This window comes from Pelodiscus sinensis, chromosome 2, assembly GCF_049634645.1.
Source record: "Pelodiscus sinensis isolate JC-2024 chromosome 2, ASM4963464v1, whole genome shotgun sequence".
Classification (NCBI taxonomy): Eukaryota; Metazoa; Chordata; order Testudines; family Trionychidae; genus Pelodiscus; species Pelodiscus sinensis.
Genome location: NC_134712.1, coordinates 40,893,177 through 40,917,681, shown reverse-complemented (window position 1 = coordinate 40,917,681; position 24,505 = coordinate 40,893,177). Strand labels below are relative to the sequence as shown.

The 24,505-nt window shown below is 43.7% G+C and overlaps 1 protein-coding gene and 1 long non-coding RNA gene across 9 annotated transcripts; one reads left to right on the top strand and one right to left on the bottom strand.

The window, feature by feature from the left end:
- Positions 1-343: 343 nt before the first annotated feature.
- Positions 344-11,554, bottom strand: LOC142826998 (uncharacterized). 2 transcript variants are annotated; one of them, XR_012901320.1, is made up of 3 exons: positions 11,413-11,554; positions 7,451-7,574; positions 344-3,221 (listed from the first exon to the last, which is right to left on the bottom strand). It is a non-coding gene; the product is annotated as an uncharacterized LOC142826998 (long non-coding RNA). The 2 variants fall into 2 exon arrangements; XR_012901319.1 differs by having other exon boundaries at positions 7,451-7,570; positions 11,413-11,553.
- On the top strand, positions 8,979-21,410 carry PDP1 (pyruvate dehydrogenase phosphatase catalytic subunit 1). Of its 7 annotated transcripts, none has more exons than XM_006111014.4 (3): positions 11,790-11,886; positions 12,535-12,569; positions 17,169-21,410. In XM_006111014.4, exons 2-3 carry the CDS (start codon positions 12,539-12,541, stop codon positions 18,818-18,820), a joined length of 1,683 nt encoding a protein of 560 aa, XP_006111076.1. In that variant the 5' UTR covers positions 11,790-11,886; positions 12,535-12,538; the 3' UTR covers positions 18,821-21,410. The 7 variants fall into 7 exon arrangements, with proteins under 7 accessions (XP_075776498.1, XP_006111077.1, XP_006111076.1 ...); XM_075920382.1 differs by lacking the exon at positions 11,790-11,886 and adding an exon at positions 12,042-12,148; XM_075920383.1 differs by lacking the exons at positions 11,790-11,886; positions 12,535-12,569 and adding an exon at positions 8,979-9,002.
- Positions 21,411-24,505: the final 3,095 nt, after the last annotated feature.

Here is a 24,505-nt window from a genome sequence, read left to right as displayed (position 1 = left end):
ATCTGGCCATGAACGTTATATACATGTCAATACACATAAGAGAAATAGCTGTATGTTAATGCAGTTTAACAAACTGTCCTGACTTAAAGTCTGATTTGTCTGTGATTGCCAAAGGTGAAATTTAAACCATAAGATGCCTCCTCAAGCTTCTATCAATCTTGTACTGGCTGGCCCCCAGCATGTGTCAGTTTTTAAATAACTCATTCCCATGACCTTTGCAGCTCACCAAATTCTACAGCAGTGCAAAAAGAGCTTCACATAAGTGCTTAAGACTGCCAACATTTAAGTCAGCATATCTCTAACTGATCAAAAGTAAAAGGAAAGTAAAATATTGATTTATATAATATCCAGTCAATTCAAAAAGAGTTCTACAATGGTGTCAAAGAATGTTACAGAGGTGAATCTGTAGTCTCAATAATTGCAGCTCTGTACAAGGACAGTTAGCTAGGCAAGTAAGCAGAGGCTAAGGGCAAGGACACAACAAGTAACTTGTATTTGTTTTTTTAATGCACATAAACTAAACAGGCAAAGTTTAAAGCAAAGAGTAAATATTTATGTGAAAGGGGTTTACATAAGATAATAGCTCTACTTATTAACCAAGAAGGAAAACATTATAGCTAACTCATCAATCCGTTAATATCAAAGATGTTCCTAAACAAATAAAGTTGTGGGAGCACAGGGCTATTGTAAGTAGGTTTTAAATTAGAAACTCTTATAAACTCCTTTTAGATTTTGTTTAGTGCTATTGCAATAGTTGACAGAAATCTTGAGTTTACACCTCCCTGTCTCCTGCCACTGAAAGAAATAGTAGTGGGTAGCAGACCACTTTTGTCTAGTTAATATTCTAATCTCCATTGTTATAAGTGCAGATGGACCTAACCTAAAACCTTAGTTCCTAAAAACTTTGAACTCTGAGACAGTGGATCAGAATTCAAACCTGAATCCAAATCTGAATTTCTGGGCTATCCTCTATTTCCATAAGTATCTTCAACTCAGAAGCAGACCTCCATGCTAAGAAAAAGCACTGGACAGTACTTAGCTGAGAGACAGTACCATTTGCTTCCCAGAACGGCTATAATCATTGCTGTTTGGTTTCATAGCAGCAACTGCACTGACTGAATGCTGGCTGAATATTGTGCAATCTAATCCATCTACTCCCACCCTCCAGCTTCCTCCACAAATACATAATGCATAGCACATTTAACTATTGGCCATATGTCAACCCTGGATATTTTATAGTGTTGTCAAGCTTTTAATTAAGGTTTTGTATTTTACTGTAAAAGAAACTGATATGTCTATTTCTTTATCAGCTGAAGGCAGAAAGTTCTGTGTGACAGTGTGGAGTCTGTTATTAGTGGAAGTGGGCTGTTTGGCATTAGGTAATGTTAAGAGGTATCCCATAATTTGTTTACTTGCTTGTAGAGTTTGCAATGGTGAGACATCACATTTAACCTTATTTCCTTTTTTAACAAAATTTTTGTTCATGGAAAAATCAATCTATGTCTCTATATCTGTCTATCTTTAGCTAGATAGAGAAATATAATATGGTGCTAATCTCAGCAAGTTAAGAGTGCTAGCTGAACACATTTCTATCATCTTCACTTTGATGGGATTCAAAATGATCAACTATATAGCATTTTAAATGTACCAAATTAGTAATAAAGTCCCTAGTTCTAATAGCTAACAGGCTAACAGCATGAGTGGAAATAATGCAGTACAATACAATAGAAAACTGTGTCTGTGACCCTAATGCTTCACTGAACAGATGACTTTATTGAATAGTTTTAAAGCAGGAAAGAGAAGAGGTTGGGCTCCATAAATCAGGAAGTTGGTCAAAGGGAACTGGAAGCCTTTATACCAAGTGGAGCTGTATCGGTTATTAGTAAAAATGGCAAAACCATACTATTAGAAAAAGCTAAGAGAACATTTTATTGGTGAGTCTCAGTGTCCTAGTCCCACAAAGTGCTGAATGCCCTTATCTAACATTCAACTCAATGGAAGTTGAAGGTGCTCAGCTCCTGAATGCTGTAAATAAATAAAGGATTTCAGAACAGATCAAAGTGTAACAGTAAGGTGAGTCTCCTCATACTGCCCTCCAATGTGCCTTTAGTCTGACTTGGAGCACCCGTTCTAGCCGGGAGAGGATAAATTAGTCTCCATGCTCTTCCAGACCTTAGTTGTCCCATTTAGAAAGAGCACTGGATTGCAGCCAGACACATTTTTGGAGAGAAGAATTCTTTCTTGAACTCTCCAGTGCATGGGAGCAAGAGCACATCCACTGCTATTCTTTTTCATTAACTACAGGATATTCTTACTGTGCTGCACTGATCCCGCTCTCTGGGCCAGTGCAAGGATAAGGGATCATGACCATCTCTTTCTTTCCTACTGGAATTAACTTCTTAATTTCTTCCTCTTGTGTACTAATAGAACTGTGAGGCACATTCTGGTCCTCATTCCTTAAATTGCCCTTGCTGCAAGTCCACAGTGGTACCAGTTATGATGGTGGTTTCTATAATACTCTGAATTCATTGATCCTGTTATGAGGGAAGATGACCTCATGCTGTTCTTTCCTTCCCATGAATTAGGCCTCAGTTGGGGTAGTGTGTCTAGTTCTGGCCTACTGGTTGGATGCTTGACTTCCTACCATTTATTTCTGTGTTCAAAGTACCACAGTCTTTAAAGCAGGGGATAGGGGAATCCAGGACATCCTACTCTACTGGGACCCAACCCAGGGCCCTATGTAAATCAACCCTGAGTTGGGGAGCTCTCAATAGGGAGTCTACGTCCACTGCCCTGGGCTACTTCCTACTTTTGTCCCATCAGTTTAGGGCATGGCTTTATTGTCCAAGTGCCTGTGGTGGCTTTTTCTATTAGTGCCCCCTTGAGGACTGCAGGCAGCATCATGCTTAGTCCTGTGTTCCTTTGGGTGGAGCAACCATAAATTTGATGGAGTCATAACCCCCATAAAGTCTCCAATCTTTGGTCACATGTGTTCTTCTTCGGGTAGTGTCCCTGTGGGTGCTCCACTGTGGGTGTCGGGTCCCACCCCGGCGCCGCAGATTGGAGATCTTTTAGCTGTTGTTTGCTGGACCGCGCATGCGCGGTGGCCGTCTTGCGTCTTTTCGCACTGTTTTCCATCGTGCGGTCTGGCTCGCCAGTTCCTCTTAACCGTCCACGCACGCAGACGGAGAAATAGCTCCCTCTCCTGTTCTTTAGTTTTCCTGAGAGGAATAAGTTAGTTTAGTGTAAATAGTTCATAGTTACTTGTATATATAGTTAGATATTGTTAAAACAAAAAAACCAACAACAACAAGATTTTTTTCATAGTTATTAGTTAGTTAATTCTACAATGCCTGGCTCTCCAGGATTTAAGAGGTGCTCACTTTGTAAAGACTCCATGCCTGCTTCAGATGGGCATTCGGCGTGCATAAAATGTTTAGGTGAGGGGCACATACCACAGAAGTGCCCTCACTGTTCGAAACTCATGGCCAGGGCTCGCAGAGACCGCGAAATGTGCCTCAAAATGCTGTTATTTGATAAAGCCCTCACACCGCAGTTGGACCCTCCGGTGGAGGCGCTTCGTCATGTCCTCACGAAGCCCACTTATAAGAAGAAACCTTCCTCTCCGTCTCGCTCTTTACCATCAAGAGTGAGTATGGCTGACAAACCGGGCACCTCAGGCTTAGGCTCACTGGTGACCTGCAGGCCCGAAGGACAAGCACGTCCGAAGTGCATCAGCACCAAGTCCATCCGAGCGCGCACCGCATCGAACTAAGTCGGCTACAGAAGCACCGTCTTCGGCACCGGGGTCCGCGGCACCGAGACCCTCATCCTTGGACTCTTCCCCACAGAGAACCAGGACACCGCCCTCGTCACCGGCACCGAGAGACAGGGCACCAGCATCGCCGCTGGCACCGAGAGACAGGGCACCGGCATCACCGCCGGCACTGAGAGACAGGGCACTGGCATCGCTGCCGGCACCGAGAGCCATGGCACCTACGAGTGTGTCGGCACTGAGACCCACAGTGCCTCCTCCTACTAGTACCAGCACGGCGCCAATACCATCCCGAAGGTCGACCCCCTCTGCATCGCCCATCCAGAGGTCCAACGGAGTGAGGGCGAGAGCTCAGCGGCTTCCTACTCTGTCTCCTAATCCAGGACCGGAGACATTTTCACCTGAACCACCTTCTCCACCGCCCCGCTCTCCTAGGGTGACTCACCATCACTCTCCTATCACGCACCACTCTTGTTGTGCCTCCCCTACACAATGTTACTACCGCAGGTGCTACTCTCCATTGCCCTCTTATTCTAGGCGACACTCCAGATCCCCGAGGTCTCCATCATATCACATACCCTCATATTATGGGCACCGTTATGTGCATCACTATGATTATGCGCCATATCATGACGACCACTGGTACAGGAGATATGACTCCAGGGATCGGTCGCCGCGATCACCGTCTCACTCGGTGGCTATGTCATTGTCACTGGCTCCATCATCCTCAGTACCACCCAAGGCCGTATCCGTTTCCCAATAGCCTGACAGACTACCCACACCTTCAGGCAAGCAGTCCATGCCTTTTGAGCCTATGCAACCAGATGCAACCTACCCACCCGATACAGAGGATTCCCATCGTCAGTCCCCAATGGAGGTGGCATCATCGTTCCCTGATGATGCTGTATTCCAGGGGGACACCTCTCCCATGGATGACATCAAAGATTTTCAAGATTTTTTCAAAAGGGTCGCTAAGAGTCAAAATATCAAAATAGGAGAGGTACAACACAAACAACATCACTTGTTGAGAAATCTTCACCCCTCTCAGTCTGCAAAGATAGCTCTCCCACTAGATGATGCTATCTTAGAAATAGCCAATCTATCTGGCAGACGCCAGCCTCTGCCCCACCCACAAACAAAAAGGTGGATAGAAAATATATCCCTGCTACTGGCATGGAATTTTTGTTTAACCACCTTGGGCCTAACTCTCTTGTTCTTGATGCAGTCCAACAAAGAGCAAAAGCACCCCAGGATAAGAACACTGCAGGGGATAAGGATGTTAAACGGCTGACCTGTTTGGCAGGAAAGTCTACTCATCCGCTACCTTGTCGCTCCGAATGGCTAACTATTCCGCCTTGTAAGCTAACCATACCTTTGACAATTACGTCAAACTGGTTCCTCTCCTGGAACATCTTCCGGAGTCTAAGCACCAGATACTAAAGGGCATTATACAAAAGGGCTTCACGTCCTCACAATCAGCGCTTCACATCGTGCTAGATGCGGCGGACAAGGCAGCCTGCACCACAGCGACAACAGTCGTTATGTGACAAGCATCCTGGCTTCACATGGCGGTGACTCCCAAGGAGCTCCAAACCAAAGTAGAAGATTTGCCTTTTGATCGGCAAAACCTGTTCGCAGACAAGACGGACCAGGTTCTGCATTCTGGAAAGTACACGCGTACTACTTTAAAAACTTTGGGGATGTACACCCTGCCTTTCAAGCACAAACGCTACATGCCTTATCAGAGGCAGAGACCATTCCCATAAGCACCACACCAGAGTAGACAGTACGATGCTCAAAGAGGCCGTCAACGTCCCCAGAGACATCGCCCTCAGCAACATAGACCAACACAACAGCAGTCGAGCAAACAGCAAGTTTGACCTGAACGTCGAGGGGTTACGAACCATTCCGTTGATACCCGACTCCAACGTTACCAAGGCATTGTTCCACCATCGCTTAAGGCCCTTCCAACATCGCTGGGCCGCCATCACGTCAGATCAATGGGTCACACAACTAATAACATCTGGTTACGTGATTCCATTTCTCTCGTTCCCTCCCACCTCCCCTCCCTCTTCAGGGACACTTCTCACAAACCTCTTCTCGCTCAAGAGGTATCCCCACCTCCTCGAATTAGGGCCTATAGAGAGGGTCCCACAGCCCTTGCACGGCAGGGGGTTCTATTCCTGTTACTTTCTAACGGAGAAGAAATCAGGTGAGTGGAGGCCTATACTCGACCTTTGCCAATTAAATCATTATCTCTGCCGACAGTGCTTCAGGATGGTGACACTGGCAAACATCGTTCCAGCACTGGAACAACACGATTGGTTTGCATCCCTCCATCTCCAAGATGCCTACTTCCATATCGCTATACACCCAGCACACCGGCGGTTTCTGTGTTTCATAGTAGGAAACAATCATTATCAGTACAAGGTCCTACCATTCGGACTATTGTCAGCTCCGAGAGTTTTCTCGAAGATTCTCGCAGTAGTTGCGGCTTACCTTCGTCGCCTAGGAGTTATCATTTTTCCCTACCTAGACGACTGTCTTCTCAGAGCACACTCGTTTGAAGAAGCCTCTGAAGCGGTCACTATTACCACCCAGCTATTCGATATACTGGGTCTTATACTCAACATTCAAAAGTCTACACTGACTCCTCAACAGTCCATAGAATTTATTGGGACCCACCTAGACTCCACGACGGCACGTGCGTACCTGCCTCTCTCCAGGTTCCGCACCATCCAGGACTTAATACAGATTCTCACCACAAGCCCCACTGTAGCTGTCCTCACGTCTTCAACTGTTAGGTCATATGGCGGCCACAATGTTTGTGGTATCCAATGCCAGGCTCCACCTCCGCTGTCTTCAGCACTGAGAGTCCAAGATATATGCACCTGGCAGACGCAGCCTACACAGGTCCGTAGTAGTTCCCGTCATAGTCAAGCGTTCTCTTCATTGGTGGACGGCACCAGGCAGCATCATGACGGGCATGCCCTTTCACAAGCCGCAACCCACGATACAGCTTACAACGGACGCCTCGTTGATCGGATGGGGAGCGCACACTCAAAGCAGTCAGGTGCAAGGTCGATGGTCCCCAGAGGAGTCTCTTCTCCACATAAACTTACAAGAATTACAGGCCGTCTTGAATGCATGCAGACACTTCCTTCCCTGCCTTCGCAACAAGGTTGCCACAGTTCTGACAGACAATATTACCACCGTTTATTATATAATCAGACAGGGAGGAATTCAATCCCATTCCCTGTGCATGGAGGCCATCCACCTCTGGAACTTCTGCAATCTCCACAAGGTGACTCGGATTGCTGCTTATCTACCAGAGAAAGACAACACTACGGCCGTCACACTCAGCAGGCAATTCACTCACCAGCAATAGTGGGAGATACACCCACACATACTACGTGCTATATTCAACAAGTGGGCTCACCCACTAGTCGATCTCTTTCCACGCAGTACAACGTGAAATGCGCTCACTATTGCTCCAGAGCGGGCATAGGCTGAGCCTCTCTAGGGGATGCTTTCCTTTACAACTGGAGCGGGAAGTTGCTGTACACATTCCCTCCTATCCCACTAGTAGCCAGAGTCCTAGAGAAGATACTTGCGGACAATGCAATGGTAATTTTAATAGCACCATTCTGGCCCCGGCAGATGTGGTTCCCTTACCTCTTTTGGGTGTCTCCACATCATCCCTTCCATCTTCCGAATCTTCCGGACATTCTCACGCAGGACCACAGCCGCACTCTCCATCCACAACCATATCGCCTTGCTCTTACGGCTTGGCTCCTGTCTGGTTCAAACAATCAGAGATTACTTGTTCTCATGAGGTAGAGAATGTACTTCTGTACAGTAGAAAACCCTCAACACAAAATACTTACCTTCATAAATGGCGCAGATTCCAACAATGGTGTACTGCTAATAAATTACTTCCAACCACTTCAACATTGCAGTCCATACTGGAATACATTCTACACCTTAAACAAACAGGACTCGCTAATTCCTCACTCAAAGTACATCTAGCGGCAATTATGGCTTTTCATCAGCCTGTAGAAGGATTCACCCCCTTTTCTCACCCAATTACGAGAGGTTTCTAAAAGGAATTACTAATCTCTTCCCTGAGTACAAGCAACCCGTGGATTCTTGGAACTTAGAGCTTGTCTTAGATACGCTGATGCTCCCTCCACTTGAGCCCTTAGCTACATGCGACTTTAATACACTCGCCATGAAAGTCATATTCCTTTTGGCTATTACTTCAGCCAGACGGGTGGGCGAGTTGTCCAAACCTCTGTATACCATCTTCACCCCTCAGGCAGTTATCCTTTGTCCTCAACCATCTTTCCTGCCAAAGGTTAATTCTCCCTTTCATATAAATGAACCCATCATTTTACCGGTTTTTTATCCAAAACACCATACCTCTGAACAGCAAGCAAGGTTGCATTCCCTTGATGTACGTAGAGCCCTTGCCTTTTACATCGAAAGAACTCGAGAAGTAAGGAATTCCCACCACTTGCTCGTTTCCATGGACGCTCGTTCTAAGGGTTCCCCACTTTCCTCGCAGAGAATCTCCAAAATAATCATTTCCTGCATAACTCAATGCTACAAACTGAGAAATAGACCATTTCCGCACACCATGACAGCTCATTCTACCAGAGTAATAGCTTCTTCAGCAGCTTTCCTTAAGGAAGTTCCTCTCAAAGACATCTGCCGAGCAGCTACTTGGTCTTCGGACTCCACATTTGCAAAGCATTACGCTCTACAGAATATCATCATGGCTGACGCGGCTGTAGCCACAGCGGTGTTAACCTCAGCTAAAATCCACTGATTCCGAACCCGCCGCCTCTGTTAGGCTACTGCTGTGAAATCACCCACAGTGGAGCACCCACGGGGACACTACCCGAAGAAGAAGTTACTCATCTTGTGCAGTAATGATGGTTCTTCGAGGTGTGTGTCCCCAGGGGTGCTCCACTACCCGCCCTCCTCCCCACTTCAGAGTCTCTCTCTCTTATGTCTTTCAGACTTCGACGGTCACGAGGAACTGGCGAGCCGGACTGCATGATGGAAAATGGTGTGAAAAGCCGCAAGATGGCCGCCGTGCATGCGCGGACCAGCAAACAACAGCTAAAAGATCTCCGATCTGCGGCGCCAGGATGGGACCCAACACCCACAGTGGAGCACCCATGGGGACACACACCTTGAAGAACCATCATTACTGCACAAGGTGAGTAACTTCTTCTTCCTCTTAGATTGAGTGTTTCTAGCTCTCTTCGGCTAGGCTAGGAAGCCAGTGCTTGGTTCCTAGTAGCTAACTCTACTGGAATACTAGTGAGCCTTCCCCTCAGATAGGGAGAAAACTAGTTCCTGCCTCTTCACCAGTCAGGTCCAAATTGAGCCAGGCTCCCATCTTTTTTCCCCCCTCTCCTGGCCTAGCACTGGCTAATTGTATAACAGGGTGGAGCTAGCTGTGCTGAAAGGCTCTATAACTTCTGTGGTGGTGGACAGTTTCTCCCAATAGCCAATTTTACAGCCAGAAGCAAACTTTCTGGCCACTGTGAATGGGGCAAGAATCTGTCAGTCTCATTCTTATTTGTAGTGAAATGGACTTGGAGATTTAAGAACACACCCAAATACAGTAACACTTCTTTTGGCCTCTGAACAAAGAGATTGATTTGGCATAAATTCTTACACAGATACTATGTCAATCACCCAGCACACCACAATATTATTTTTAAACTGTGATGTTTTGAATTATTGGAGTATTATTTTTAAGGACTGTTCTATTATATTCTACTGTTTGACCTTTATATGAAGTGTTACCAGAAGTTTCCAAGTACACACATTCTGACATCTCAAAAGTACCTAAGTAACATAACCTAATTTCTTCTACTGCTTTCACTGCAGAAACGTTAAATATATTGGCAGATACAAAGAAGCATAAAGGTGCAGATAGTGCTAATGTTTTAATTTTATCATTTTCAAAAAGATTACTTCCAACATTGCACAATCTAGTTATTTAAATGCATCACCTGCTGCCAGAGCAAAGTTTCAAACAACTTGTGAGTGGTCATTCTGCCAGCCTAAAAATAGTAATGGGTGGAGACAATCAAAAGACCATGTATGTGTTAGGGAGCAAGTTAACAAAAGCTTTGTTCATGTTAAGTAGTGTACTTTAAAGTTTCTGGTACTAAGTGAGGACAAAACAAGAATAAGCAAAGTAAAAAGACAGAATATCTAAGCTAGTGCAGACTCCAATTGTCTGCTGTGACGTTAAGGTACTTTGCAAACACCAGAGGAAAATTATACTGTACTGTAATTTTAAAATTAATTTATGCTCACAAACAGTACTCTTGCCTCCTCTTTCTCCCAACAAACAGTTGCAGCAAAGGCAATACTTTGAGTAAAATACATTCCCCTCAGTATTCCTCAAGCACATCAAGATGGGCAACGTCCAGGGTTGAGAAGATAATTTTGTTTCCAGGGACAACACAAAATCACAGTTTTAATGATGATTTTTCAATCTGAACACTATCAAGCAAATGGGCACTTCCAGACATTTCCTTAGCTTTAACTTTTCAGTCTTCTTCACATCACCCTTTTTTGTGACTGATAGGAATCCCAGCAATGATCCCCCTAATATCTTCTCAATGATTGTACATGTCTAATGTTAAAAGATGCCATCTCTAGTTCTGTAAACTCAACATTTAATGCCAAATAGATATGATTAAACTGCAATGTACAAAGAGGGTAAAAGCTGATTGAAAGGATTTCCTCTCTTCTTCTCTCTTTATGCATAAAATCTCTTAAGAGGGAAAAACAAAAAAACCTCAAGTTTCCACACTTTAGCTGACTGTTGTGAGTAGCACTCATTAATGGATTTCAAAGTCACTGTATTATTTCAAACCAATGTCAAAAGCAAGCTCAACAGGGAAGCTACAGAATTAATTTAGTTTACGAGTTTGATACCTATAACAGAAATCTAAACAAAGACATTGGCTGGATAGCCTGCTACATTCCACATCCTAATGACATAAAAAAGGGTACTTAGAGTGGGTACTTAGTACTCTTATCACCTTAATTTAGCATGGACACTCTAATTGACAATTTCCCCCCTTTTTTTCCCCTCTTCCCCCCATCTCCTCTCTGTGCTATTTATTTGAAAACTGGACTCCTTAAATTCCATCTGAAGAAGTGGGTTGTGCCCACAAATGCTCATGATACCATCTATATGTTTTGTTAGTCTCTAAGGTGCTACTAGACTGTGTTGTTTCTTAAGTTTTTCCAGTTACAGGCTAACTTGCTACCCCTCTGAAACTATGGGTTAGCAGAGTGTGATAGAGCATAAGGGGCCTTAGCATATAGAAAGAGTACAGCAGTGAGTCTGAAGCCCATCCATAAACCAGAAGTGCAAAATCAAAAGGGGATTTCTGAAATTTGCAAAAAGCTCTTATTCTCCAGTCTGCTGCCAGGCCCAGAAGGTACCTCTGGTGATTTTCAGCAGTGGCATGTAAATGGAAAGGCAGTAGGCAGGTGTTAAATCAAATGGTGCTTTACAAGAAGCTCACTTTTTGAGCCACGTAGCTAGTATTGTAATGAGCAGAAGGAAATCGGCAAGCACGCCAGGAACAACCCACCGCAGGCTGAACGCAGGGGGCGACCGGGCTCGGGGTGCCCCAGGCTGAGGGAGGAGACAGGGCAAGCACCGAGGCGGGGTCACTGAGGCTCGGTCTCTCTGCGTCTGTGCCTGTCAGGAGGAACATTGCTGCCTGGCGCGGTGCGTGGAAGAAGCCTGGGGAAAAGCAATTACCCCGCACGCAGCGCGTGAGAGAGGAGAAGCGAGGCCCGGCCCAGCCCGGCGACTGCTCTGCCGGAGAAGGCGGGCGCGGAGGGTGCGAGGGCGGCTGCTGAGACAAAGCAGCCGCATCCTCTCCCGTTAGGCGGCCGTTGAAAGGGGGAGGGATCCGTTTCTCGAGCGGCCGGCCCCGCCCTAAATGGGCAGGGCTGTGAGCGCCCCTCCTGCGCGCCGGCCCCGCCCGCTCCGGCCGGGTCACGCCCGGGCACTCGGAGGGGACGGGGCGCTACGCTGGGACCGCTCCGCGACACCGCCGGTGAGTCCAGGCCTCCTGCGTCACGCAGCCCCTTCCCCTCTCGGCCAATGGGCGGCCCGGCTCTAGCGGCCGGGGGTTATAATCGCGGCGCGTCACGGCTGCTTGTGCGGGGCTTCTTGCTCGCTGCCGGGAACGGGGCGCGCCGGTCTGGTAGTTCCGCGTCCTTCCCCCCCCCCCCCCCCCGCTCCGCTCCCGGGCGCGCAGGCAGCGCGGAACGAGTCTCCTCAGCTGCGGGTGGCAGCGCGTCCCTAGAGCTGGCCAGGTGCGTGTGTGCATGGGCCGGGCCGCGGGGCTGCGTCACCCCGCCGTGCCGCTCGTCCGGGCGGGGGACTGGCGCGGTCGTGGTGAGTGGCGGGGCGACGCGCGCTGCCTCCCGGTGCGGCGGGGGAGGCCGATGTGCGCGGGGCCGTGCTGCGGGGGCCGCTGTGGAGTTATTCGCGCTCGGTCCTCAACGATGCGCGGCGCTTGCTGCTGAGGCTGCTCGCTGGCGGCGCAAACCGCCGGTGTGTCTGTCGCCTGGCTCCTTGGTGGGTTGGAGAGCGGCCGCTGCTCCTCTTTCTTCGTGCTCCTGTGTGGTAACCTCTCTGCCTTGCTTCCCCGGGCTGCTGCTGCTGCTTTGTGGATGTTGGCGGCTTCTTGTTGTGACAGGAGAATGTGTGTGTGTCCTGGGCCGAGGCGGATCGGTAGGTATCTTGTTGCGCTCTTCTTTGCGGAGTGGCTGGGACCGGGGTCGGGTGGGAGTTAAGGAAGGGAGGGATGCGCATACTGCACGAGAGAAGGACTCTAGCCTCTGATGGGGGCTAACACCTGAGAGGCTAAAACGCCTGCTTTTTGGTTCGTCTCTCACCCACAGCCTTCTTAATAGGGGAGACTGGTCGGTTCACTTTTAAGCACAGGTCGATTTAGCATTTGATACTGGCACGTGGTAGCTTTCATACTGTAAGATATGCAGTTAATAAAACATACAATTAATAAAAACCAGCAATATTTTTTAGAGAGGAGCCATTTTTGTGTAGCACCAAAATCCGGTGACTTAATATCTTGACTAATACAAATGTCCCAATGCCTTAAAATGTTATTAAACTATATATGTATCTGTTATGATAGTGAGTAGCCCTGTAATAAGTACTGCACAAAATCCAGAGGCTCCACAGCTATGAATACAATATCTACAGAATGGTATAAGACAGTTATGCACTTATAAAAGCATTTATTGTATGAAAATGTTATTTCTAAGCCATTTGTGTACTGGGGGGCTCTTTTGAGGTAGGCTTGGCTCTAAAAACTTGAGAATTGGCTAGGAATATTTCCAGCTAATTTTGCTTTTGAGTTTTTCCTGTGTCTCTATCTTCTCTTGGACCAAATTTCTCAGTACTTGGTTTTTTTAGAATACTTTGCGTAGGCCATCATGAAAGTGTCCTGTAGGGATGTAAACGAGTAGTCAAATATACAATTAACTGAAAACAAGCCTAGGCTTCTCTGTTAATCTTCTCCATTACTTGCCTCTCCCCCATTGCCTCTGTATCGGGGGGGGGGGGGGGGGGGGAAGCAGGAACCAATGCTGGGGGGGGGAGGGGAGAGCCAGCTTTAAAACAATTTTCCCTTAGCACCAGCTCCACGATGCCGCCTATCCTCTCCCCACCACTGCTGCCTCTTTCAGATGCAGCAGCATGAGTTGGGGAAGGGCTAGAGGAGGCTGCTTTGCAGTAGCAGCCCCTGTCCATGGGGGATCCGAGCTCCAGGTAGACAAAGGCTGCTCTGCATCCCATGGAGCAGCCTCTCTCCGCGGCAAACTTGGGCCCACTGCAGACAGAGTCTGGTCTGCAGGGAGCTGGGATGCCACCCTCCCCCATTCCCATATCAGAGGCAGCAGCGTGGGACAGCAGGCAGCCAGTCCGTGAGGGGGACTTGGTTTTTAAACTGGCTCCCCTCGTGGACCAGCTCCTGTCTGGCAGCAACACAGGGTAGCAGGGTGCTCCCCGGGAGTGGGACCAGTGTGTACTGGCTGCTGGCAACTATAGAATAATCAAGTAACCGTGCCATTACTCAACTATTCTGTTACCCACTATCTAACATACCTAGGCTGTGTCTACATTGCTGGCTTTTGCCGGCAGAGAGTATGCAAATGAAGTGCTGATTACTTAGCATTGTCACACTTCATTTGCATCATCTATTCGAGCCGTTTTTGAGCAAGGGATTTTTGCATAAACCTCTTTTTTTGAGGAAAAGCGGCTTTTCGACAAAGGGGGGGAAGGGTCACCAAAAAAAGCCGCATCTAAACTACTTTCACTTTTGAAAGCTCCTGCGGAATTTGCATATCCTCTTTCAAACCTTTCCCATAGTCTAGACGAGCCCTCTACGTCTTCCCTATGTTGTTGAGGGTGTGAAGTTTTTTAACTGATAGAGATAATACGGTTTTCAGTAACTTAACCGCTGGTGGCACTGCAGAGCAATTATAGCTGCAAAACATGAGTTGTGTTTTTGCTTCATCATGGAACAAACAACAAAAACTGTTAGAGTTCTCTCTACAAAACTGTTCAAATAGGGTGATTTGGGAACTGAACACAAGTTTGAAATTAGCATTCATAAAATCTTAATGAAATAAACTTCTGACGAAAAACAATTACATAACGCCCAATATCCACTCTTCTGACCATAAAAGTACCTAAAGAACCTATTGAGATGTTTTTCTCCAAAAAAAAAAAAAAAAAAAAAAAGACGCTACATAAATAAGGCACTCAAAACGAATATGTATATGAATTTTTTTGCATATGTCTGTAATGGAGGGGACCACTATAATTTGTTGGAGAAGTGATAATGCAATGCTTTGTGTGTGTTCAAGTATGTCCTTTTCAACCTACTTGCTCTGGTCAGATTGGAAGTTTTCTTGAGTTAATACAATCATCTTGTACAAGTTATAAGCTTTCATTCTAATTTAAAAAATAAATCAAGTAACTAGACTGTATGGTCCATATATGAATTGTGTGGAAACCAAATAGAGAACGATTAGAGTAGGAGAGACATCATCCTGGTAACTGAATGCAGAATGATTAAGGGAGGGGCAAAATAGTAGAGACCTTCACATCTACTTAGCTCATGGCAGCCAAGGGGTGGAGAACATGACATGGCATATTATTTCTTCTAGAGCAGAGGTGAAGGAGAACTTCAAATTTGACAAATGCCTGTTATCATTGGATCAACCTACAGCTAGAGCCCATGAGTAAAGCCAATGAGACTGAGAGTAGAATGGGTAGAAGAGACTGAGAAGCTAAAAGAGGAGGAAGATAGGGAAACTTTGACGGGAAAATGGAAGGGGAAAAGCGTAGAGAGAGAGAGAAGGAAATGTGCTGCTGATATGAAGAAGAGATGCCATGATCATATAGAAAAGAGGAAAAAGTAGAATGAAACTGAGAAGGAAAAAGAGAGAGAATGGGGATGGTTGAATTCTAATCACCAAATGTTACATTGACGTTGGTCAGTTTATTCAGAAAATACTTTGTTCATCATGTGACTACTTTGATAACTGGGCAAATGCATACTTTTTAAAATGAATACTTTTACTGTTAGTTGCATCAAACAACTCTGATTAGTAACATTACTTATGTTAAATTTTTTGACTGTATGACTTTAGCAGGGACCATGATCTGGAGCAGGCGTGGGTAATAATTTTTGAAGGGGGGGCACTTCACAAATTTCTGAAGTGGCTGTGGGCGAAGCCGGAAGGGGCATAGCCTTGGGTGGAAGGGGCGGGGTGTGAGAGTGCATGAAGTCTTTTCCCTCGTCCTGCCTAAAGTGACCTGCCAGCTGTTCTGAACATCTGATAGTTCCCTCTGGTGCCTCACACCCCTGGAGGGGGAAAGAGAGCTTGCACAAGCTCCCCTATCCACAGGTCTCGATGGGTCTGGGAGCAAGGGAGCAGCAGGGTGGCTGTGGGCTGGATCAACCTGCTTGACGGGCCACATCCGGCCTGTGGTTGCTCTCTTGCCCACCTCTGACCTGGAGGGATATGGTGTTTAGTGCAGGCATTTTCCATCTAGCTTCTTTGTAGGAGAGATGGTTTTGGGTCATCTCTTCTGTTGCTATGTAGAATACTTCTGTTTGATTCCTTTGTAGTAGATCTGCTTTGAACCTTTCTAGCAAGAAGCTACTTCTTAATTTGGGGGTGAGGATATGAAATCTGTCCTTTTACATAAGGCTTGTAAGTAGAAGGCTTAACTTAAAAAAATCCATTTTAGTTGATCAGTGAGAGACTTCTTTTGTAATGTTTGTTCTTTATAAAGAACACTCATCTTATTTGGGACAGATTTCCCTGATAATAAGACATTGGAACAAACTATAGTTTCTGTTAATAGTATGTACATTTGCAGTTAAGTAGCTTCTACAAGACTGAAGGCTATTGTTTTAAGACCAAACCTACAGGGTATGCTTCACTTGGCTCAGTTGTTTGTTCTTCAATTTAAGGGGACATTCCTAAAGTTAAGACAATGGTCAGTACAGATAATTTTGTGTAGGCTTCTCCAGAATGCCTAATTTAGACAGGTAAAAGTGCCCCACAGAGTGTATCTAAGTGTTGTTCTCTAACTCCTCCATGTGGACAGTGAGGGCATAAATCTAAAGGTGTCTACATTTGCACTGAAGTTCTCTTCATCTAATAACTTTAATAAGGAAGCTTCCAAATTATATTTCGATAGTTTGTTTATTTACTAGCAGGAGCCTCAACATTGGAGAGGCTTCAGATGTAGAAGAGGCTTTAACTCTCTTAAGAGACTAAGTATTTCTGCAGAATCTTCAGAGGACTACATTAGTGTGCACTTTGTACCTTTAAGTTTGCACCTGCAGCATTCGCATAGGTGAGTTAAATCCCAGCACTTTGGTGTGTACTACTTCTTGTGCCTCCGTTAGTCTGAATGTATATTGGTAACCTGCCTAACAGTACAAGGATGGTATTCATTTAACTTCCTTCCTTGTGTCTGGTTCAAAAGACTAAAATATCTAAATCAGATATTTAAATACAATATAGTTCATGTTGCTCCTGAACAGGATGATACACTTCTGCAAGCCTTTCTTACACTGCCTTTCCCTCTTCCCTAAAAGGACTCTGGGTATGTCTGTATCATAGTGTACAGTTTCATCAGCTTTACCAATTTTTCTTTACTGCCTCAAAACACTAATTTATTTTGTTCTATTATAGCTAAGATTTCTGTGATACAAATCTATCTATGCTAAAGCTCACTGCTTCACTAAACCTACTGGTGTGGTTTTTTTTCCCTCTTGTCTTTCAGCAATTCCTGTCAGAAGCTCCAGACTGCCATTATTTTCTGATGCCATGCCAGCACCAACTCAACTATTTCCATTGATTCGTAACTGCGAGATTGGCAGGATATACAGTACAGTGTGCCACTGCCATCACAAACATCTTTGTTGTTTGTCACCTCACTTGGCTCACAATCATTTGAGATGTACGCCTCAGAAGAAACTTGCAGCACTCTGTTGTCCAAAAGAGAATTTTAATCCCTTTATCCATACAAGGAGTTACGTTTCCACACCACAGAGATTTTACCTCACCCCTCCACAGGTTAACAGCATTCTGAAGGCAAATGAATACAGCTTTAAAGTCCCAGAATTTGATGGCAAAAATGTAAGTTCTGTTCTTGGCTTTGATAGCAACCAGTTGCCTGCTAATGCTCCAATAGAAGACAGGAGGAGTGCGGCCACCTGCTTACAAACAAGAGGAATGCTTCTAGGTGTATTTGATGGCCATGCAGGCTGTGCTTGTGCTCAGGCTGTCAGTGAAAGACTGTTCTACTACATTGCTGTCTCTTTGTTACCTCATGAGACTCTACTTGAAATAGAAAATGCAGTGGAGAGTGGTCGTGCCCTGTTACCCATCTTACAGTGGCACAAGCATCCCAATGATTATTTTAGTAAGGAAGCTTCCAAACTGTATTTCAACAGTTTAAGAACTTACTGGCAAGAACTCATAGACCTCAACAGTGGTGAGACGACTGATGTAAAAGAGGCTTTAATTAATGCTTTCAAGAGGCTTGATAATGATATTTCATTAGAAGCTCAAGTAGGAGATCCAAACTCTTTCCTGAATTACCTGGTATTACGAGTGGCCTTTTCAGGAGCAACTGCATGTGTGGCTCATATAGATGGTGTTGATTTGCATGTTGCTAATACTGGTGACAGCAGGGCAATGCTTGGTGTTCAAGAAGAAGATGGATCTTGGTCTGCAGTCTCTCTGTCCTGTGACCATAATGCACAGAATGAAAATGAAATAGAACGAATAAAACTGGAGCATCCAAAGTCTGAAGAGAAAAGTCTTGTAAAACAAGACAGGCTTTTAGGCTTATTGATGCCTTTCAGAGCTTTTGGTGATGTAAAATTCAAATGGAGCATTGAACTTCAGAAGAGAGTGATAGAATCGGGCCCAGATCAGTTGAATGACAATGAGTATACTAAATTCATCCCTCCTAACTATCATACTCCTCCCTATCTCACAGCTGAGCCAGAGGTCATACATCACAGATTAAGGCCTCAGGATAAGTTCCTGGTGTTGGCTACAGATGGCCTGTGGGAGACCATGCATAGGCAGGATGTGGTTAGAATTGTAGGAGAGTATCTCACTGGAGTTCATCACCAACAGCCAATAGCTGTTGGTGGTTACAAGGTAACTTTGGGACAAATGCATGGTCTCTTAACAGAAAGGAGAGCCAGAATCTCCTCAGTATTTGAAGATCAGAATGCAGCAACTCATCTAATACGTCATGCAGTGGGAAATAATGAGTTTGGCACTGTTGATCATGAGCGGCTGTCCAAGATGCTTAGTCTTCCAGAAGAGTTGGCTAGGATGTACAGAGATGACATTACAATTATTGTGGTGCAGTTCAACTCTCATGTTGTAGGTGCATGTCAGAATGAGGAATTCTGAATTTTAAATGGATGTACAATTTACCAAAGTTATAACAGTGACTAGCCTGATCAGAAGATGAAAATGTATGTAGTGAGCAAATCAGAGGGTCTGCTCATTGGAATTAAAATGTGTGCAAGTGCATTTCTCCCTCCATTGCCCACATTTTTATTAGCAATGTGGAAAGTGCTATTGAACTAACACTGTCTTCCAAGAAGATGGCACAACTTGGAAAGAGAGACTTGAAATGAGTTTGTACTATTAAATCAATGAATGCTGCTAGAACACTATTTTTGGGTATGGTAGGGGTAAATAAGAGGGAAAGGGATAAGTAACTGTTAATCATCACATTGTTTTGACTAGTCATAAAACAAAGCCCATGTAAATATCAATACAGCTATCTTACTAGATAAAGATAGGAATATCGTTAAATATAGGAATTGATAGCAATGACATTTGTCTGCAAAGTAGATTTGGTTATTCTGCATGTGTGTGGTTTTTTTTTTTCCACCCTATGGAAAGGAAGTTGCTTTAAGTAGTAAGAAACTATCTTGATAAACTCTTCCCTTGAGTTTTCCCAATTTTGCTTAGTCAATGTCATTCTTCACTTATATATGTATTTTTAACTTCAAATGCAAGTCTCTTAAGCCATACTCAGCCAGAACTTAAGATAACTGGGCTAAGCATATTAGGATCTCGTAACTTACACAAATGCAGTCTTAAATTCCTTCATGTTGACAGTCTTCTGAGGTGTGTGTTTCTTGGAGGGGGGATTTTTTTTTGCACAACTTTCAGGGCAATATCATTTTTTTGCCATCACTGAATACTCAACTGCATAAGAAAATTCCATTATGGAAGATTTCAGCTCGAAGTATGAAATCACAGCTCTGCCTTTTGCAAAACATGGAAGTATTTTCAGTCAGAACTGTAATGCCTGTCCTAAAGGTCACATCCTTGGCAGTTCATATTATTATCTGGTACCAAAAATCTCCTCTAATCGCCTGATGAAATCTAATATGAACTTCTCAAGAGACTAGAAAATCACTGTTGCCTATTTGGTGGCTTAGTAATTAACATTCCTGTTAACTTTGTTTGTTGTAGTAGTGTCATCTGGGTCACTTGTATATCTTAAATATTAACATCAAGAGAAACTAACTCATGTTATAAGTTGGTAAACTGAAAACTTCATGAAGATTAAAATAGTTTTCTCTATTAGCGCACCTGTTTACAAAAACTAACTGGCCTGCATGCTGTATGCATAACAATTGTTTGGCATTATAGCATCAGTTACTGTAAATCCTTTGAAAAGTCAGTAAATACATGTTTTCTTGCATCCACAATTTCATGATAGAAGTCTCTTAAATGGCTCTCTATTGTAATGACTGAATTTGCAGAGTTAAAATGAGGAGATTACATGGTATTTCATAGTAAATTTTATACAACTGTTACAGCTGAGAACGTGACTCTAATAGGCATATAGGCCTCATAAAATGTTTTCAGTCCATCTTCAACTATATCCAAATAAGCATAACATGAAAAAGAAAGCTCTCAATTCAAATTGGCCCTTTATGCACTTAGTGATGTTCCTGGAATTGAAAAACCTTACAGTTCTGACTTGTTTAAGAAACCTTTTTGATTACATGTATTCTAGTAATTAGCTGTGATCTTGTTTATAGAAACCCTAGAGCAGTTATAGGTCAGCATGTTCAGTATCTTCTATGTTGCATTATTAAATACCTTATTGACTTTTTTTAATTCCTTTTTGGGAGTTGTCCATTATCTACTTAGGGAATCTTCTGAGTCAAATTAATATTTATATATGTTGTCAAAGCAAAGTTTATTGTCTGTTGGTAATTAAGCTATTTGAGCTTTCCAATAAACATTAGCACTGCTAGATAAGCTTACTGTTACATATAATACTCCTAGGACAAACACCTGAACTTGTTTATAGCACACACTTTTTTTCATCTTACAAATGCTGTGCAGCCTTAACAAAATATGCTGGTCTTCCTGTTCTCTGGGTAGAAGAAACTTGATCTTTTACGGCAGATTTTACTTCATTCCCCTCCTTGATATCCTCCCTAATTGAGAATGTTGTCAAGATGTTCATATTTTTTTGGAATGTAAATGACAAACTGGCCCTTCGAGAAAAGTTGAGAATGCTGTCCCAAACAAATACTGGTTGTTATAATCATTGATTTTTATGTTGCTTATTGATGACTAAATGTCATTAGATAGGTCAGTATGCTCTTTTGTCGTCCTATGTTGTCTTTCAACTACACAATGTATTTAAGCTGTTACATTACTTAGACTTTACACTTTTTTACTGTTAAACATAATATGTATATTGAAATGCTCAATGTGTGACTTGTTATGGGTTTGGTACAGTCATAATTGGTCAAACCAACACAATCCTATGTACAGCATTCACTTATAAAAGGCTTTCTTTAATACAGAAATTACATATAGACAGGATCAGTATTTCTATATGGGCTGGCAATTTACTCATGTATGCAGTGAACTGAAGCAGTATAACTGTACTCATTGAACACCATATAACAATCTGCAGCCATCGTCTAATAGACTTCAATAAAAAGATCAGTTATACAGCTATCGTTTTAAGATATTTTGTTCTACACCCTAAAAGGAACATTATTTCACCTTTTGTCCCCTAAAAGCTTAGCTATGGGTGTACTAAAATTACAGTACAGGCAGTCCCCGGGTTACGTACAAGATAGGGACTGTAGATTTGTTCTTAAGTTGAATTTGTATGTAAGTCGGAACTGGTACATATTGTAGGGGAAACTCTAGCCAAACATTTCTCCAGAACTCAGTTTTAGTCTCCCGCACCTCATTTCCCTCAGTCCTTTATTCTCAAGCTGAGAAAAGCCGCTCTGCGTCTCCCTGGTCTGGGCGGGAGGGCGCTAGCTTCGCGTCTCCCTGGTCTGCTAGGGGGAAGCAGCTAGTGCGGGGTTGTCTCACCCCGTTTGTAAGTAGGGATCCGATGTAAGTCGGATCCATGTAACCTGGGGACTGCCTGTACTACAAAAATTGAAGCCACATTCTTAGGCCTTGTACAAAAATGCCTAGTGTGACATTCTCTGTTCTAAAGAACTTATTCTAAATAGACAAAGCAGTGGGTAGGGAAATGAAGTGGTTTAACTTCTTTGCTGGGGTAATAAAGTTAGAGCTAGTTTAAGAAAGCTGATTTCAATGTACCTCATTGGGCCCTGGGTACTTGATCCTATTGAGGGCTCTAATTCTGATTCCAGCTATCTTGAAGCTTGTCTCTCCCATGCATGTTACAATGGTGTGTATCATATAAAGATCTTCCTTTACTTGTCATAGGTAATGACACCCTTGCGGGGTGAACATGGGTATAAACAGGCAAGAAGAAAAGAGGGTAATACCAAATGTCAAGCTCACACTATTCAGCTGTATTAAACGTGTGTCCTGCACCTTTTCTACTAAGACGACGACATGCAGTGGAACATCCTCAGATAGAGTTTAATATGCACAAATAATAGATGTAAGTCGTTGCTGTGAAATTCCCAAATTTTTTGGTGGTGAGGTTTATTTCCTCTCATCCTCTTCTTCCACGTTCTATTTCTGAAGTCAGATGGAACTAACTTCTGGAATAATTTCGACTATAAATAAAATGTAAATGATCACACTTAAATGCTGTGGAAGACAACCCTGTTGTAGAGTAAGAACTGACATTTGGAGGCACTCCTGCTTCCTAGTTTACCTGAAGCAGCTTCACAGTTACTATGACAGTTTAAAGCAAATATGCCCTTACCATTCTTTGTCTTGCTGTAATCTACCTTCTAAATAAGCTGTGTTTACATCTAGCTGTCTGATATGACATGACTTGAGCTCCAAAGCACTGTGGTTAGTTTTCTACCACTCAACCCACCAGTTTTGTCTCTACTGCAAAAACTAATATCTTCTAGATGGCAGTACTAAAGAAAACAGGCTATGTCCTGAAAATAATCAGCTTAACGGCATTGCGCAAAAGGGTTTTTCTTGCGCAAGAAGGGACAGTGTAGACAGCTCCTTCTGGCGCAAGAGCCTCTTGTGCAAAATGGTGGCTCATTAGATATGCAAATGAAGCTCGGCAATATTCCAAACTCATTTGCATACTTCTGGCACAAGATCGCGCCAGTGTAGAGACAGCCTAAATTTGTAGAAGTTGCCTTGAATAAACTTACTACACTTGATAAATAGTAATTAAGCAGAATATGAATCAAATATAAATTGTGAAGATACATCCATGTTAAAAGTGAATTTCCCATCTAAATCCCCCTTGCTGCAATTTAAACCCATTGCTTTTTATCCTATCATCAGAGGTTAAGAAAAATAATTACTCTCCCTCCTCTTTGTGACAACTTTTTAGGTACTTGCAAGCTGTTATGTACCCTCTCTGTCTTCTCTTTTCCAGACTCAAACCAATTCTTTCAATCATACTTCATGTTTTCTAGACCTTTTAATCATTTTTGTTGCTCTTCTCTGGACCTTCTCCAATTTGTCCACATCTTTCTTGAAAGGTGGTTTCCAGAGCTGGACATAATACTCCAGTTGAGGCCTAATCAGCATAGAGTAGAAGAATTACATCTCGTGTCTTGCTTACTACAACACTCCTGCTAATGCATCCCAAAATACTGTTGCAAAAAAAAAAAAAAAAAAAAAAAACTGTCACACAGTTGATTCTTATTTAGCTTATGGTCCACTATGACCCTTGGATCCCTTTCTGCAGTACTATTTCCTTAACAGTCATTTCTCCAGTTTGTCCACATCATTCTGAATTATAATCCTATCTTTCAAAGCACTTGCAATGCCTCCCAGCTTGATATCATCTGCAAACTTTATAAGCACACTCCCTATGCTGTTATCTAAATTATTAATGAAGATATTGAACAGAATTGGTCCCAAAACTGATCACTGTGGAACCCCCACTCATGCCCATCCAGCATGACTGTGAACCATTGGATAGCCATTCCCAGAGAATAGTTATCAATCAGTTATGCACCCACCTTATTTAATCTGGAATAAACAACTTGCATCTCAGGGCATGTCTACACAGCAGGGCTACATCTAGACTGGCATGATTTTCCGGAAATGCTTTTAACGGAAAAGTTTTCCATTAACATTTTCGGAAAAGAGCATCTAGATTGGCATGGACACTTTTCCGCAAAAGCACTTTTTGCGGAAAAACGTCCGTGGCCAATCTAGACGCGCTTTTGCGCAAAACAAATCTCAGCTGTCTACACTGGCCCAAAAGGGACTTTTGCCCAAACAGGAGCAGCATAGTATTTCCGCAAGAACAGGGACAATCTTACATGAGATCATCACTTTTCTTGCGGAAATTCAAGCAGCCAGTGTAGACAGCTAGCAAGTTTTTCCGCAAAAGCAGCTGATTTTGCGGAAAAACTGGCCAGTCTAGAAACAGCCCAGGGCTAGAGCCAAAATAAGCTACATAACTTCAGCTATGTCAATTGCATAGCTAAAATCAAAATAGCTTATGTTGGCTTTGTCTACACAGCAGGAAGTCTGAGGAAGAGCACTTCCTCATAAAATGAGGGTTATAGGAGTCTGAGTAAGAAGTTCTCCAGCTTGACATTAGACATGTCACATTAGGAAGGTCACATTATGTCAAAATAACTGCTTGTAGAGTAGATGCAGATTATGTTATTTCAGAACAACACC

What these genes read in the sequence shown, in the direction of transcription:
- PDP1 (XM_025182576.2), top strand. Translation starts at nt 12,509, where the DNA reads ATGTTGGCGGCTTCTTGTTGTGACAGGAGAATGTGTGTGTGTCCTGGG. An exon ending in TCCTGGGCCGAGGCGGATCG is followed by an intron (nt 12,570 to 17,168) that starts GTAGGTATCTTG and finishes CTTGTCTTTCAG; the next exon opens with CAATTCCTGTCAGAAGCTCC.